At 45.9% G+C, this 16,677-nt stretch overlaps 1 protein-coding gene across 1 annotated transcript in view; it reads left to right on the forward strand.

The window, feature by feature from the left end:
• Positions 1-16,677, forward strand: part of tgs1 (trimethylguanosine synthase 1) — a 136,966-nt gene that overhangs the window by 83,724 nt on the left and 36,565 nt on the right. The window contains exons 7-8 of the mRNA XM_084326798.1: positions 2,967-3,245; positions 3,791-3,938. Coding sequence (XP_084182924.1) covers positions 2,967-3,245; positions 3,791-3,938 — 427 coding nt within the window. The remainder of the gene's footprint in view (positions 1-2,966; positions 3,246-3,790; positions 3,939-16,677) is intronic.

The following is a 16,677-nucleotide window of genomic DNA, read 5'->3' on the forward strand; positions in this document are numbered from 1 at the left end:
GTCCTAAAACCGAGCCCTGGGGGACACCCGTCCGCAGGGGGCGGGTGGCCGACAGGGTCCCTTTCCATGACACTTGGTAGGAGCGGTCATTGAGGTATGATGACAGCCATGTCAGCGCAGAGCCAGCCACTCCCATTCCTGCGAGGGCCGCAAGGAGGATCTGGTGGTTGACTGTGTCGAAGGCTGCAGATAGATCTAGGAGAATCAGGACAGAGGAGAGGCCTTTCGCTTTTGCTAAGTGAAGTGCCTCTGTGACCGCAATGAGGGCTGTCTCTGTGGAGTGACCAGTCCTGAAGCCTGACTGATTAGGGTCTAGGAGGTCATTCTGTAAGAGATAAGCAGTAAGTTGGTTGGATACAGCACGTTCAAGTGTTTTAGAAAGAAAGGAGAGAAGAGAGACAGGACGGTAGTTGCCTATGACGGTAGGGTTCAGGGTTGGTTTTTTTATGAGCGGCGTGACTCTGGCTTGTTTTAGGGAGGTGGGGACCACCCCCGAGTTGAGTGAGGAGTTGATGGTTGCAGTTAGGAATGGGAGGATGTCTGGTGCTATGGTCTGGAGGAGTGGGGAGGGTAGCTGGTCCAGCTGGCAAGTAGTCGGACGGTTTGACGTTACCAGTGTCAGGGTCTCTGCTTCTGTAATGGGAGAGAAAGATGACAGAGTGAAGGATGAGGTTCTCGATTCAGCATTTGGAATGGGTGGGGGTTGGGAGAAGGAGCTGCGGATGTTCTCCACTTTTTCCTCAAAGAAGATCGCAAAGTCTTCGGCAGAGAAAGATGAGGGAGGGGGGCGTGGGGGGGGAGTGAGGAGGGAGGACATGGTAGCATGCAGTTTGCGAAGATTCTTGGCAGAGGCCTCGATCCTATGGTGGAAGAAAGAAGCTTTGGCATTAGTGATGGTTTTGGAGAATGTTAACAAGAGGTTGTGATATGTGTCGATGTCAGCAGTGAGGCGTGACTTTCTATACTTCCTTTCAGCTGCTCTCAGGACCTGTCTTTGTTCTCTCACTGGATCTGTCAGCCATGGACTGGGTGGGGAACGGCGGGCAGGTTTCTCAACGAGGGGACAGAGCTTGTTGAAGGAGGTTGCAAGGGCTGAAAGGAGGGTGGAGGTTGCCATCTCTGTGGAGAGAGCAGAGAAGGTGTCACTCAAAGGTAGAGCGGATAGTATGTCAGAGGAGAGGGTGGAGGGGGATAGGGAGGGTAGGTTGCGTCTGAGTGAGACTGTTTGAGTTGGGGTGAAGACCTTTCGGTTAAGCATGAGAGTTAGTGAGAAGGATATGAAGGAATGGTCAGATACATGTAGGGGAGTTACCGTGGTGTTAATGATGCTGGAGTTACGGGAAAATATGAGATCCAAGGAGTTGCCTGCTTTGTGGGTGGGAGGCATGGCAGTGGGAGTCAGGTCAAACGATTGTAGTAGGGAGACTACTATGACTGACTGAGATGAGTCAGGCAGGTTGAAGTCGCCCAGTAGAAGGAGAGGGGTACCATCTTCCGGTAAGGAGCTAAGAAGCATGTCCAGCTCATCTGTGAAGTGATCGAGTGTACCTGGAGGGCGGTAGAGTGTAACAATGGTGAGATTGAAAGGATTAGAGACAGATACTGCATGATATTCGAGAGAGGAGAGTGACAGTTCTGGGAGTGGTGTTACGTTTGTAGCCCATGAAGGAGATGTCATGAGGGCAGTGCCTCCGCCCCGTCTGGAAGGTCGAGGTGTGTGAGTGAAGTTATAGTTTGTAGATAATGCTGCAGGTGTTGATGAGTTATTGGGGGTTATCCAGGTCTCAGTTAGAGCCAGGAGCTGCAGATTTAGACTATGGGCGTAGGCAGTAATGAAGTCAGCTTTCTTGACTGCTGATTGACAATTCCATAAGCCTCCCCGTACTGTGACAGGTGTATTAGTGGCTGTAGGAGGGTAGGAGAGATTAGCCGGGTTGCTAGCAAACTGGCGTGGATGGGTAGAGTCAGTTCTGGAGGAGCAGATTGTGGATATAGGTATGAGACACATTGTCTTGTCAAGAGTGGCAGGGAGGAAGTAGAGAAATAGCAGAGTGGGAGGGAAAGGGAGATTTTTCAGAGTGGAGTGTAAGATAGGACTAGGGTCTAGTAGTGCATGATAGCTTGCGTTAGCTTACTGTTCAAAACGAAACGTCCCATTAAACTAAATAGTTCAGATAGCTCCGTCCTGATATCAATGTCTTATAACACTGAGTCGATGCGTATTCGAGCTGAGGGCACGCTGAATATAGTCAATAGGGACCAGCTGCAGCGCCGGAGAATTCTGGCCGTAGCTGGAGGCTACAGTATAGGGCCCAGCTGCAGCTCCGGAGAATCCTGACCGTAGCTGGAGGCTACTCGGTACACACAGACAGTGGAGCTGGTTGCATATAGCGAGCATTTAGACTTGTTGCGTGGTGGCGATGTCTCGCAGATAATACAACAACAAATACTGTATGATTATATAATATATATATTTTATTAAAAAAAAATTATATAAAATAATTTTTTTTCTTTTTCTTTTTTAAATCAAAAACAATCGATATAAATAATGGTAAAATTGTTATTTAAAAATGTGCCCCTAAAAAAAAGTGTGCCCCTAGTGAAAAAGCTTAGCGTACAGCCCTGCTTCTGTTTCAGTGATATATTTTCGGTGAAAAAACTCTTTCGGCCGAAAGGACATTTTTGCCCATTTTCGGCCGAAAACTTTCGGTGGCCGAATTTTCGGTGCATCCCTACTCTTCACCTTGCATGTCTCACCCTCTTCACCCTGCATGCCTCACTCTCCTCACCCTGAATGCCTCACCCTCTTCACCCTGCATGCCTCACCCTCTTCACCCTGCATGCCTCACCCTCTTCACCCTGCATGCCTCACTCTCCTCACCCTGTATGCCTCACTCGCCCCCGTCACCTCCACTAGTGACCTTAGAGCCCAAAGCAAACAATGCGCTGTTGTCCTTCTCTTCCAGCCATGAGCTGGATGCAGAGGAGAACCCCCAGGTGTCTGCAGAGGAGAACCCCCAGGTGTCTGCAGAGGAGAATCCGCAGGTGTCTGTAGAGGAGAACCCCCAGGTGTCTGCAGAGGAGAACCCCCAGGTGTCTGCAGAGGAGAACCCGCAGGTGTCTGCAGAGGAGAACCCCCAGGTGTCTGCAGAGGAGAACCCCCAGGTGTCTGCAGAGGAGAACCCCCAGGTGTCTGCAGAGGAGGCCTGGGAACAACTGGGACTAAAACGCAGCCCCAACCCCCTGTAAGTGGTTCAGTCAGGAGAGGAGGTATTGGGGGGGGGGGGGGGTGGGGGGAGCTGAAGGTTTGTCTTTTGCTGGTGGCTCACCTACAGTGCCATGTAATGTGGTTTTTATATGGTCAGCTTTTGATAATGGCTCCCTGTTGCCCTCTTATTATTGTTAACGCTTGAAACAGGACTTGAATGCAAACCTACGAGGTTGTAAGCATTACATATACTGTATATATATTTATAATACAAAAATTATAATATTCAGGGGGGATATTTGGCTGTATGTTATACCATATTACAGCCATGGATCAGCAAAAATAAGTCACTGGATGTTCTGCTCTCTTAAAGTAGTGATCGCACAAGAAACATTAGCTTTAGTTCACCGTCCTTGTGTTTTATTAGTACAGTATGTACATACTTTATTGTTATAATTACAGTGTATATATATGTTTGTAAGCCTTACATATAACAAATGCATTATCCAGGAGGCGTATTTGGCTGTATATTATACCACAGATATTGCAACTTGCTGTGTGTGTGTGTTCATTCGATGCCAGGTTGGGGAGTGTGTTGAAGTTGAAACCCGGCCAGAGGAGACCCTTCAGGGGAGGGAGAGATGCTCCCTGCCGCAAAAACAAACACACCTTCTTCACAGAGGAACACGGAGATGGTGCACAGCCACGGATCAGCAAGACCCTCCAGAAGGTCGGTCTCTCTCTCTCTCTCTCTCTCTCTCGCTCTCGCTCTCTCTCTCTCTCCTTATATCTGTCTGTCAGTCTCTCTCTCTCTCTCTACTTGTTGATAAACTACAAAAAGCTGGGAAGCTACATCCACTTTCTCACTGATGAAACTCAAATGCGATACATAACAAATAATATAATATTGACTGTTATTGTCACAATGCATTGAGTCCCAATACTGAATGTTTGACCACATAAAGGTAACTTTCTTAACAATCACACTTGGAAAACAATAACGGCTACAGAACAAGTCAGTGGTACAAACTGGCAAGTCAACTGGCTTGTTTATTACGTTGTACAATACTATAAACACCACTACTGTACAACAGCATCCTCTATCTACCATTGTATCTTGGATGTCCAGTTTTCAATGGGAGTCAGGGACATGAAGCTACAGACGCGTGGCTGACAGACATGAAGCTACAGACATGAACCTACAGACGCATGGATGACACACATGAACCTACAGACACGTGGCTCACAGACATCGTGACGGATCCTGGACATGAAGCCACAGACGCACATCGCTCCATGACGGATCCTAAAGCCACAGGCACACAGCGCTCTGTGACGGATCCTGACGCTACAGACATACATCGCTCCGTGACGGATCCTGGACATGAAGCTACAGACACACATCGCTCCGTGACGGATCCTGAAGCCACAGACACACAGCGCTCCGTGACGGATCCTGGACATGAAGCTACAGACACACAGGACTCTGTGACGGATCCTGAAGCTACAGACACACAGCACTCCGTGATGGATCCTGAAGCTACAGACACACAGCACTCCGTGATGGATCCTGAAGCTACAGACACACAGCACTCCGTGATGGATCCTGAAGCTAGTACGGACACACAGCGCTCCGTGACGGATCCTGAAGCTACAGACACACAGCACTCCGTGATGGATCCTGAAGCTAGTACAGACACACAGCGCTCCGTGATGGATCCTGAAGCTACAGACACACATTGCTCCGTGACGGATCCTGAAGCTGGCTGACACCAGTGTTGTACTCAAGTCTCGACTTGGACTTGAGCACTGATGACTCAGACTTGGACTTGGACTCAAGCATTGAGTTTCAAGTTTCAAGTTTCTTTAATAGTTGTCATACAGAAGTACAGAATACTTTTATACAAAATGCTTCTTACTGTTTCGCTCCAGAGACTGTGTTAGACAAGATAAGTATGAAATAAAATAGTATAGCATGTAAAATAGAAGTAAAAATAGAGGTCACAGTGTTCAGTATAGACATATGTACAATGTTCGATGCAGAATAGAAGTAACTGAGTTACCATACAATATACTATGCAATGTACTAATATACAATACTATATAGTGCAGAGCAGAAATGGGATGAGGTACAATTTAGGTACAATTTACAGTAAGGTGTACGAGTTGTAGTGCAAATCCTTTACCAATAAATAGTGTAAAGTGTGTTTAGGTGTTCTAAAGTGTGTAAAGTGGGTGCTGCAGTGAGTTGTTTGTTTAAAGTGAGTGTGTGCGTGTGGATGTGTGTGCTGTGTGCATTTGATGGTTGTTGCATAGTGTTTATTGTTCGTTGAGCAGCCTGATGGCCTGGGGATAGAAGCTTCTTCTGAGTCTTTCTGTGCTCGCCTTAAGACTCCGGTATCGCTTGCCTGACCGCAGCAGTTCAAAGAGGCAGTTGTTCGGGTGGCTGGAGTCCTTGATGATTCTCTTAGCCTTCCCCCTGCACCGCTTGTTGTAAATGTTCTGGAGAGTGGGAAGTCCCCCAAATTGTGCGTTCGGCTGAACGTGTCACTCTTTGTAGTCTGCTACGGTCTTGTGCAGTGCTATTCCCAAACCAGGAGGTGATGTTGCCAGTCAGGATGCTCTCGATTGTACATGAGTAGAAGTTCCTAAGGATCTTCTGACTGACTTGGAACTTCCTTAGGCGCCTGAGGAAGTAGAGGCGTTGTCGTGCCTTCTTCACAACACTGTCAATGTGTGTGGTCCATGTCAAGTCCTCGGATATGTGGGCTCCGAGGTACTTGAAACTGTTCACTCTCTCAACCGGTGCCCCGTCGATGCTGAGGGGGCTGTAGTCCTTGACCCCCGACCTCCTGAAGTCCACAATAATCTCTTTTGTTTTGCTGACGTTCAGGGAGAGGCAGTTCTCCTGACACCACTGTGACAGATTCTCTACCTCTTCCAGGTAGGCCCTCTCGTCGTTGGCAGAGATCAGGCCCACCACTACTGTGTCATCAGCAAATTTGATGATTGTGTTGTTGTTCCGCTGTGCCACGCAGTCATGTGTGTACAGGGAGTAGAGGAGGGGGCTCAGAACACAGCCCTGGGGGGCCCCTATGTTGAGCGTGATGGATGAGGAGGTGCAGTTGCCTGCTCTTACCACCTGGGGTCTGCCCGTCAGGAAGTCCAAGACCCACTGGCAGAGGTCATAGTTCAAGCCCAGGTCCCTGAGCTTGGCTATGAGTTTGGAGGGGACTATGGTATTGAATGCTGAGCTGTAATCAATGAACAGCATTCTCACATAGTTCCCCTGCCTCTTGTCCAGGTGTGATGCTGCTGTGTGCAGCACATGGGCTATGGCATCCTCCGTGGATCTGTTAGGGCGGTATGCAAATTGCAGGGGGTCCAGGTTGATGGGGAGGGAGGAACAGATGTAGCCCTTCACTAGCTTCTCAAAGCACTTCATGGCTATGGAGGTGAGGGCTACAGGGCGGTAGTCGTTGAGGCAAGCGGGCGTAGATTTTTTGGGTACAGGGATGATGGTGGACTTCTTCAGACAGGTGGGGATGACAGCCTGTTCTAAGGACAGGTTAAAGATGTCTGTGAATACCGGGGCCAGTTGGTCGGCACAGACTTTTAGGACGCGGCCGGGGATGCCGTCCGGTCCTGCTGCCTTCCTGATATTCACTTTTTTAAAGGTCCGCCTCACCTCATGCTCTGTTACCCTGAACACTGAGTCTCCATCAGCAGACCCCCCCCCCCCCCCCCCCCATTGCCGTGGCTTGTAGGCTGGTGTTGTTATTCACAGCTCGCCCTCAAACCTCGCATAGAAGGTGTTGAGATCATTTGCTAAGGAGATGTCACTGTTCAGTTTGAGGAGGGTGCCTTTGTAATCTGTCATTGTTCTGAGGCCCTGCCACATACCTCTAGAGTCAGCCTGTTCAAACTGAAGTTCAACTTTATCCCTGTAACGCCGTTTTGCCTCTATTACTGCTCTCCTGACGTTGTTTTTGATTGAATTGATTGAAAAGTTTATTAACAGATTGCAGAATGGGTACAGTACAGTACAGCTCAATACATACAATTGTTAAGGGGATGCAGACCAGAGAAAGACTTTTGTCTTGTTTACATCAGGGTCCCCCATTTTCAATTAATCATAACATATATGACATACATGACATACAGATAGACAGTACTGCTACATCTATACATTTATGACATATCAGATTTGCAAATACAGTACTGTTTGTGATACAAAAGTGTCCAGAAAAAGAGTGTATATACATTTGGCGTAGAAACTGTACATTGGAGGAGGTTGGGTGGGTGGGGTGGGGTTTGGTGGGTGGGTGAGGGCTGTACATTGGAGGTGGGGGGGGGGGGGGGGGGGGGGGGGGTGGGGTAGGGGACACACACACATTTTACACTGTACATTGGAATACTGACAAAGCCTTACTTGGTAATTTACTGTACAACTAGGTTAGGACATTTGTAGGGGCCAGTTTCGAATTGCAGTCTCACGTAGGTGTTTTTTGAGTGTTTTTGAAAGTGGGTAGTGATTCACATTCCTTTACAGCTTTAGGTAGGGCGTTCCACATTGATGTGGCATAATTGCAAAACGTGTTTAGTCCCTTGTTTGAGCCGAATCTGGGTTTTACATGATTTGTGGAGCTCCCTCTGGTGTTGTGATCGTGGTATTCACTGACCTTTGGGAAGTATTTTGACATGTACATGGGTACCTTGGTCGCGTAGTGTATCTTGTAGACCAGGCCCATTGCAAGTTGCTGTACTCTGTCGTCTACTCTAAGCCATCCTAGGTTGTCAAAGTGGGCAGGGGTGAGGTGGGTTCTAGGAGTCAGGTCAAGCAGTAGTCTGACTAGCTTGTTTTGAGATGTTTGTAATTTGTTTTTTAGTGCCTTTGAGGTGCTTTGGTACCATGAGGTGCAAGCATAGTCGTAGTACCCTTGAATGAGTGCTCCTGCTAGAGTCTTCAGGGTATTCTTGTTTACCAAAGAGGAGATCCGGTACAAGAATCGCGTTCGTTGGTTGACTTTTTTTATTACCTTGGATGCCATTTTGTCACAGGAAAGATTAGCCTCTAGGATGGAACCCAGGTAGGTAATTTCATCTTTCCTTGTAAGTAAGTAAGTAAGTAAGTAAGTAAGTAAGTAAGTAAGTAAGTAAGTAAGTAAGTAAGTAAGTAAGTAAGTAAGTAAGTAAGTAAGTAAGTAAGTAAGTAAGTAAGTAAGTAAGTAAGTAAGTAAGTAAGTAAGTAAGTAAGTAAGTAAGTAAGTAAGTAAGTATTTATAAAGCACCTTTCATACATGTCATGTAGCTCAAAGTGCTGTACACAAATATAGGCATATATAACGATAAAAGCAATAAAGTCACAGTGATCAGTTAAGATCAATGTTTAAAAAAAATAATAATAATAATAATAATAATAACGTAAAAATGAAAATAACGTAAAAATGAAAACAGTCATTTACATTTTACATTTACATTTAGTCATTTAGCTGACGCTTTTATCCAAAGCGACTTACAAGTTCTGTACGACAAGCCATCAGGAAGGGCACAACTCTATCAGCTGAGCAACAATGTTCATCAATGTGTTGAGTGCTACAGTGTAGGTTAGTTTATTAGGACAAGTGCATGACAGTACGGTTAGTTAGGGTTAGATTTTTTTTTTTTTTTTTTTTTTTTTTTTTTTTTAATTCAGATAATGGTTGAAGAAGTGCGTCTTTAGTCGACGGCGAAAGATTGGACGTGATTCGGCTGTCCTAACTGGGGTGGGTAGTTCATTCCACCATTGTGGGGCAAGGACTGAGAATAGGCGACTTCTCTTTGATGACCCTCCCGGAGCTTGGATAGGAGTAGGTCTGAGGCGGCCAGAAGATGCAGAGCGTAGGGGTCTTGAGGGTGTGTAGTTAGAGACCATTGACCGGAGGTAGGCGGGAGCGGTTCCCTTTGCCGCACGGTATGCTAGGTCGAGGGCCTTGAAGCGGATTCGTGCAGCAATGGGGAGCCAGTGCAGGTCCCTAAGAAGTGGGGTGACATGGGCCGACTTCGGTAGGTTTGAGATCAGGCGGGCCGCTGCGTTCTGAATGAGTTGAAGAGGCTTAGTGGCAGTGGCCGGGAGGCCAGCGAGCAGTGCATTGCAGTAGTCGAGGCGGGAGATGACTGTTGATTGGACGAGGAGTTGGGTGGCTTCTTTTGTCAGGAAGGGGCGTATCCTTCTGACGTTGCTCAGGAGGAATCGGCAGGTTCTGGTCGTCGCTGCGATGTGAGCAGAGAAGTTCAACTGGTCGTCGAGGACAACACCAAGGTTCTTGGCGGTCGGGGACGCAGTCACAGCTGCATTCTCGACTGTGATTGAAAGGTCGGTTAGGGGGGAGGATTTGGCCGGCAGGTGGAGCAATTCTGTTTTGCTTAGGTTCAGTTTGAGGTGGTTGGACGTCATCCAGGCTGAGATGTCGGACAGACAGGCCGAGATCCGCACAGAGACGTGGATATCTGAGGGAGGGAAGGAGAGGAAGAGTTGAGTATCGTCGGCATAACAATGGTAGGAGAAGCCATGAGACGTGATAATGTTACCCAGTTTGCTTACCAGTTTGGGAGAACAGGTCCGCACAAACATGTCCGCTCAGTAGCAACCGGAAGTGCACTAAACCAATGCACTTGTACGGTAGGTAGCAATGTTTAGCTCTTATAACGCTAGTGTAGTTACGTTTTTATCAGTGGTCAGAGTTGGGTCCACAGGACTTTTCCAAGTCCCATGGATCCATCAGTGGCCGTGTATTGTGTGCGTATGTACCCGTTCCCTCATGTGGTCAGTGGCCAGAGTTGGGTCCACAGGACTTATCCAAGCCCCATGGATCCATCAGTGGCCGCGTATTGTGTGCGTATGTACCCGTTCCCTCATCTAAAGAGTTGGGTCCACAAGACTTTTCCAAGCCTTACGGATCCATCAGTGGTCGTGTATTGTGTGCGTATGTACCCGTTCCTTCATCTAAAAAGTTGGGTCCACAAGGCTTATCCTAGCCTCATGGATCCATCAGGTTTTTCCAAGCCATAACTATTTGTAAGCTAGACTGTATAGGTACGTTTTTAATTTTCCTTTAAAAATGTGTATGGAGCTGGCGTTTCTGATGTGTGTTGGTAGTGTGTTCCATAGTTTTGGGGCATAGTTGGCAAATGCCATACTTCCTATCCTCTTTTGGTTTCTGGGCGTGTCTAGTAAACCTGTAGTGGATGACCGTAGCGTTCTTGAGGGCAGATAACTAACTAGGGAATTTGCTATGTATTTTGGGCCTTGCTCATTAAGAGCTTTATATGTTAGGAAAAGGACCTTAAAATCAATTCTATGAGTTATTGGAAGCCAGTGCAGAGTGGCTAGGACTGGAGTGATATGTTCTCTTCTCCTTGTATGAGTTAGTAATCGAGCTGCAGAGTTTTGGATAAGCTGAAGCTTCCCAATGGTTGCTTTGGGAAGACCAGTGAACAGTGCATTACAATAGTCAAGCCGACTTGATAATATTGTCACCCACTGTAACCGAGAAGCCGTCGGTCTTGCTGAGTTTGTTATTTGAACCGAAGAGAATGGACTCTGTTTTGCCCATGTGTAATGATAGTTTGTTGTCGGCGAGCCATATGCAGATTTTGCCTAGTTCCGAGCTGAGGGCTTTTTCAACCTGTAACTTGTTCTTGTCAGAGACCAGCAGGGCTGAGTCGTCCGCAAACAGGAACAAGTTGCAGTCACAAGCTGACGACATGTCATTTGCATAAATTAGGAATAGTAGCGGTCCTAGTATGCTTCCTTGTGGAACACCACAGCTCACTGTGAGGGGGGGGATAGGGTATCTTGCCGTCTTGTGTTCTTCCATGTTGCCTGTCATCAGCCCGGTGTTGTAGGCTGAGGTGCGCACTTTCAGAGCCTCACGGACGGATTTATCTACCCAAGGCTTTTGATTTGGGTAGATTCTAATTGTGGTAGAGGGGATTGTTTCTTCTACCAGAGTACAGACAAAGTCAAGCACCGTTTCAGTGTATTCATTAATATTGGCTGTGTTATTACGGAATACACTCCAGTCTGTGCATTCAAGTGCAGCTTGGAGTGTCTCCTCTGATGTCTGCATTCGGATTCGGAATAATAATTTATCGGAATGATAAATAGTTATTTATTTTTTAAATATTTTTGTATGTAATAGGCCCTAATCATTTGGCATACGATATTGATGGCTATATTAACCCTTTAATCGCCAATGACGTGTTAAGACGTCATTCCTCGCCATGAGTAATCTGCCAATGACGTTTTACAGCGTCTTTGAGATCAATATTTCAAAAATCTGTCATGGTAATCATATTTCACCGACGGATCCTTGACGGGTGCTGGGGATCTCCACTCAACTCTCCAACGGTTCAATATCGCCACCTGGTGGCCGATCGCCAAACCGGAAGTGGGTAAGTGGGGCCGGAAGTGCTTGGTGTCCCCCCTATTCCGTACGCCACTCGGGACTCCATCTTGACACACTGGATAATCGATCGGTTGCCATAACTCAATAAACAACGTTATTTGGACGTATATATTATTATACAACCCGGAAATGGTTCATCTAGATCAACATCCCATAATAGCGAACTTTTTGCTCCACTCTCATCGGACAACGCTACGAGGAGACTGGGGTGAGTTTCAGCGTTTTTCTTTACCATTTTCGATACAAACTGCTCTGATCAATATCACCCATACTACATAAATCATTTAACGTCGGTCATTGAATTATAAACGACCCCCCACCCCTCCGGTCAACAGCAGATGATGAGTCATGACGTTTAGGACCTTGTACAATTGAAATTTTTTATCTGGCGTCAATCGCTATCAAACTGCATTTGATGATCTAATATATGCATAAATGGCTATAACTCACGTTCTATGAATTACTGCAGAAAACGATAAAACCATATTTATACTCTGGACGGTATTTTAGTATGAATGTGTGAATGAAAAAGTAAAACGTTCCTACACCCTGAACAATAGCTAATCGATGTTGAATGGGCCATAGTAATGTCAATTTAGCAATACAATTTAAAAAGTTATAGCCCTGCAAAGTATGTGAACATCTCCATAGACAAATAGAGCTGGCAGTGATCAAACATTGATGGATATAAGCGTGGCAGAGAAAGGGTTAATACAGTAACATTATTTAATTGCTCTAAATAGTGTGTGTGCACGCATTTGTTTGTCTATTGTGTCACAAAGTAAATAAAATCCCATTGGAAATGGTGACCGCTGTGTCATTTATGTTTAACTCATTCCCTGCCAACGACAAGTATACTCTTTATTGGCCGCCAATCGTTGGACGCCAACAACAAGTATACTCGTTATTTGATCGTTATTTCTTTTATTCGCTATTTCCATTCGTTATCCATCCAGGCAGCCTGTGTTACCATAGGGAATGAGTCTGAGATTGCAAAAGTCCAATACCGCCGCCTGGTGGTATTCAGCCGATGTTGCACTTCCTTTGAGACTCTGTGTATGGGGCTGTGCGTCGATGAAATTCCTCCGGGGCGGACTTTTCTAGTAACCTGGATCAAGGGCTTCACCCGATCGCATTGAATAGTTTTCGGCACCCACGATTCATTATGCTGTGGTGGGTTATGTCGTGAGCCAAATGGACATACGATCTACCAGATGGCAATCAAATAATTGGAATATTCTTTTTGGAATCCCACAGCTCACAGCTCCGGGGTTGGTGACGAACGCAATCTCCGCTCGGCCACCTAACCGCTTTGCATTTGAATTTTTAAGTGTGCCGTGTGTAGGGACGAAATGCCAATGGATTTAATATAATACACCTATCGGGCTATTACTAGCCTCCCAGGAATTACCCTAAACCGCTCTAAAACCATACTTATATTCACCACGGTATAAAACGGGAATGTATGGATTTTTTTTCACATATCACTAGAGTGATAGATACTCTATGTCAAATGGGCCATAGTATTGCATCCATAGCTATAATATAGAATATAGTTATAGCCTTGCAAACAAGGTGACCGACCCCATTGGTTCAATGCGTGGCAGCACATAGCCATATCCTGTTCCCAGCATGGCAGAGAAAGGGTTAATGTAGACCTTTCTTTCTTTCTTTCTTTCTTTTTTTTATCCACTTTTTCTCCTATTTCTATTTTTCTCCCATCCCAATTCCATTGTGCCAATTCTCCCCTCCCCTGTCTTGAACGTTGCTCGCATATGCCCCCTACTGGTCGGTTGTAGGGAGGATAGAAGCCTTGCATCACGTGTCCCCTCCGATACACGAGGAGGCAGCCTGTCACATCTTTTCACCTGCCAGCGCGGACTCTCAGTGGCGAGGAGTAACGCGTGGGAGGCTCACACTACCCCCGCCATTTCCTGTCTCTGCTGTGCAGGCATCCCCAACCGACCTGTAGGAGTCGCTGTCCACAACGTCCAGACTACCACCCATCGACTTCCACCCGCTAACTCTGCCAATTGAGTTAGTATGAAGGCTGGCCCAAGCCGGAGGCAACGCCGACAGCCGAAGCCGAACCTGGTGTCTCTTGTGTTGGTGACAAGCGCAATGTCCGCTGTGCCACCCAGCCGCTTACCTTTCTTTATTTGTATGTCAGCTCTTTGACTGCCAGAGTGGAGTGGACTCAACCTCGATGACTCGGACTCGGGTAATGGGGACTCGACTCGGACCGCAGGCTCTTCTTTGGTGACTCGGACTCGGACTCGAACACTGGTCCCTCGAGACTTGACTCGGACTCGAGATTGTGTGATTCGACTACAACACTGGCTGACGCACAGCGCTCCATGGCGGATCCTGGCGTGACGGACAAGCACAGCTTCAAATTGGAAGTGGAGCCGAGCACGACTTTCTCTCGCGCTCTAGTGACCGTGTGAAGCTGATCACAACAGAGGAAAACAAGGTTTCTGAGGAAACTGTTCCATCCAGAAATGCAGGAGAAACAGCCAGATCCCCGTGCCTTTCAACTAAAACTCCATTTCAATATCATAACATTGCCTCCTCAAAAAACAAAAGCTAGTTCCAAGTATGTAAGCTAGGGATGCCCAGATCGATCGACCAGCGATCGGTATCGGCCGATATTCAGTATAAATATGAGATTGGTGAATTCCGATAATGCTTTATTTTCGCAGATCGTGAAAACCGATCGAAAAACATGATCCAATTCTTAGCGGAGTTCTCACTCGCTGACTTCTCTCTCAGGCACACAGCTGCATTGCACTGCCCCTCCCCCTCCTCCTCCTCCCCCTGCCCCTCCCAGACCCGTGTCAACAGAGGCTCCTATTGCCTCCGGCAATAGTCTGCTCTAGTCTAGTGCATGCAACCTCTGTGAGCTAACGTTAGCTACCTAGCTAACGTTACTGTTTAAACAAAATGACCCAGTCAACTATTCACTTTTAGTTTAATACATGAGGCATTGTCTAACGGTACCTAGCTGGCTAGCTACTGATGGCTCCTGATATCAACAAATGCTCCAGAAATAGTCGAGTGCATGATACCTCCGTTAGCTAGGTAGCCAACGGTAGCTCACGTTAGCTCACTGTTTACACGAAATGACCCAGTAAACTAAATAGTTCACTGAGGCGTTGTCTTAACGTTATTTATCCGGCTAGCTACTGATAGCTCCTGATATCAACAAATGCTCCAGCAATAGTCTAGTAGTGCATGATACCTCCGTTAGCTAGGTAGCCAACGTTAGCTTACGTTAGCTCACTGTTTACACGAAATGACCCAGTCAACTAAATAGTTCACTGAGGCGTTGTCTTAATTTTATCTAGCTGGCTAGCAGTAGCTACAGATAGCTCCTGATATCAATGTCTTATAACATTGATTCGATGCGTATTCGAGCCCCTGGCTTGCATCGCAGTCACGAAAGGGGCTAGCTGAGGGCATGCTGAATGTGATTTGACCAAAGCAGAGTATACACACAGACAGTATGCTTGCAGATAGCGAGCATTTTGACTTGTTGCGTGGTGGCGATGTCTCGCAGATAATACAACTACAAGTATGATTATATAATATATATATTTTATTTAAAAAAAATTATATTTAATTTTTTTTTTATAAAACCAAAAACGATCGGTATCGGCCGATATGGCTCATAGACGATCTGTGATCGGTATGGGTGGCAAAAAACGTGATCGGGGCATCCCTAATGTAAGCTGCATTGTACTGTAACATGTTATCATCACAGTGAAGAGAATTCTGGTTAGAAATATTATGTTTCAACATTAAACATAATTCATGTGATGGAGGATATTTGATGGTAACGGGGATCTTGTGGCCTCAAGCAGCACGTGAAGCTGGCCACGCTGCAGCGCTTTGTAGCTTTGTGGCCCGTCGTCTGAACACGCTCTGGAGCACTTTGTGGCCCTGTCGTCTGAACACCCAGTTAAAACGCTCTGGATCACTTTGTAGCTTTGTGGCCCATCGTCTGAACACGCTCTGGAGCACGCGGATCATCTTAATAGTCTTTAGTAATAGGGTGCAAGTAAAGACATTTCAAACACGGCAGCGTCTCCTTCAGAGTCGAACACTACATTACTTCGAAACGTTGTTATTACGGAACGATTTGGTATCGGATTACTAGTATTAACTAGTTAGTATTGTGTAACACTAGTCAGGAGGGTAAACTAAGGCAAGAGGCAGGGTAAACAAAAAAAAAAAAAAAATCAAGGGCTTTTTTTGCCCCCCTTAATTGATTTTCGGGGGCTTTTTTTGTATTTCGGGGGCACAACATTTTTATAATGAAAATTAACATAAAGATTATAAAACATTGTTGACACTTTTTTTTACAGTCTTCGTCCCTATGTTTGATAACGTAATGTTAATGTCTCCATATATAGGGCTCTACGCTAACCTTTTTCCCAAGGAGCACCTGTGCTCCTAAATAAAATGTTAATAAATAAAATCTAAATACAAATTTAGGAGCACACAAAGAAATTTAGGAGCACAGTGACAATTGTTCAAGTAACACACACACACGATGTGTGACATGGCTTGGTTTCATGTTTTGAGGTACCTTCAATTATCTGTAAATAATACATACATACTCTATCTAAATAGATTAAATATGATTGTCCCTGAGGGCAAGTTGTGTTGTTGTCTTGATATATCTACAAATAGCAGATGAATAGCCGGTTGCCTCTGGATCAATGAATGTCTAATATTGAATAATATTATTAGCTATTTTATTTTTAACATCCCTAATTCCAACAGTCAAGAGGCTTGTTTCAAATTGATACATGAAAAACCCCACACACGCAACAACATCCACCTCAAACACAACAAAAGAACAGAGCATCTCATGAACTTGTTATGTCATGGACTCTATGGACTGTCAGCTGAACTCGCACCAATGCATAGGGAAATAGTCAGACATCCCAGAATTATTTCATAATACAAGTTTTGAATGGACGTTTGGATTAAAATCATCAGGAAGACAGCACT

This window comes from Notolepis coatsorum, assembly GCF_963971535.1.
Source record: "Notolepis coatsorum genome assembly, chromosome: 13".
NCBI classification, from domain to species: domain Eukaryota; kingdom Metazoa; phylum Chordata; class Actinopteri; order Aulopiformes; family Paralepididae; genus Notolepis; species Notolepis coatsorum.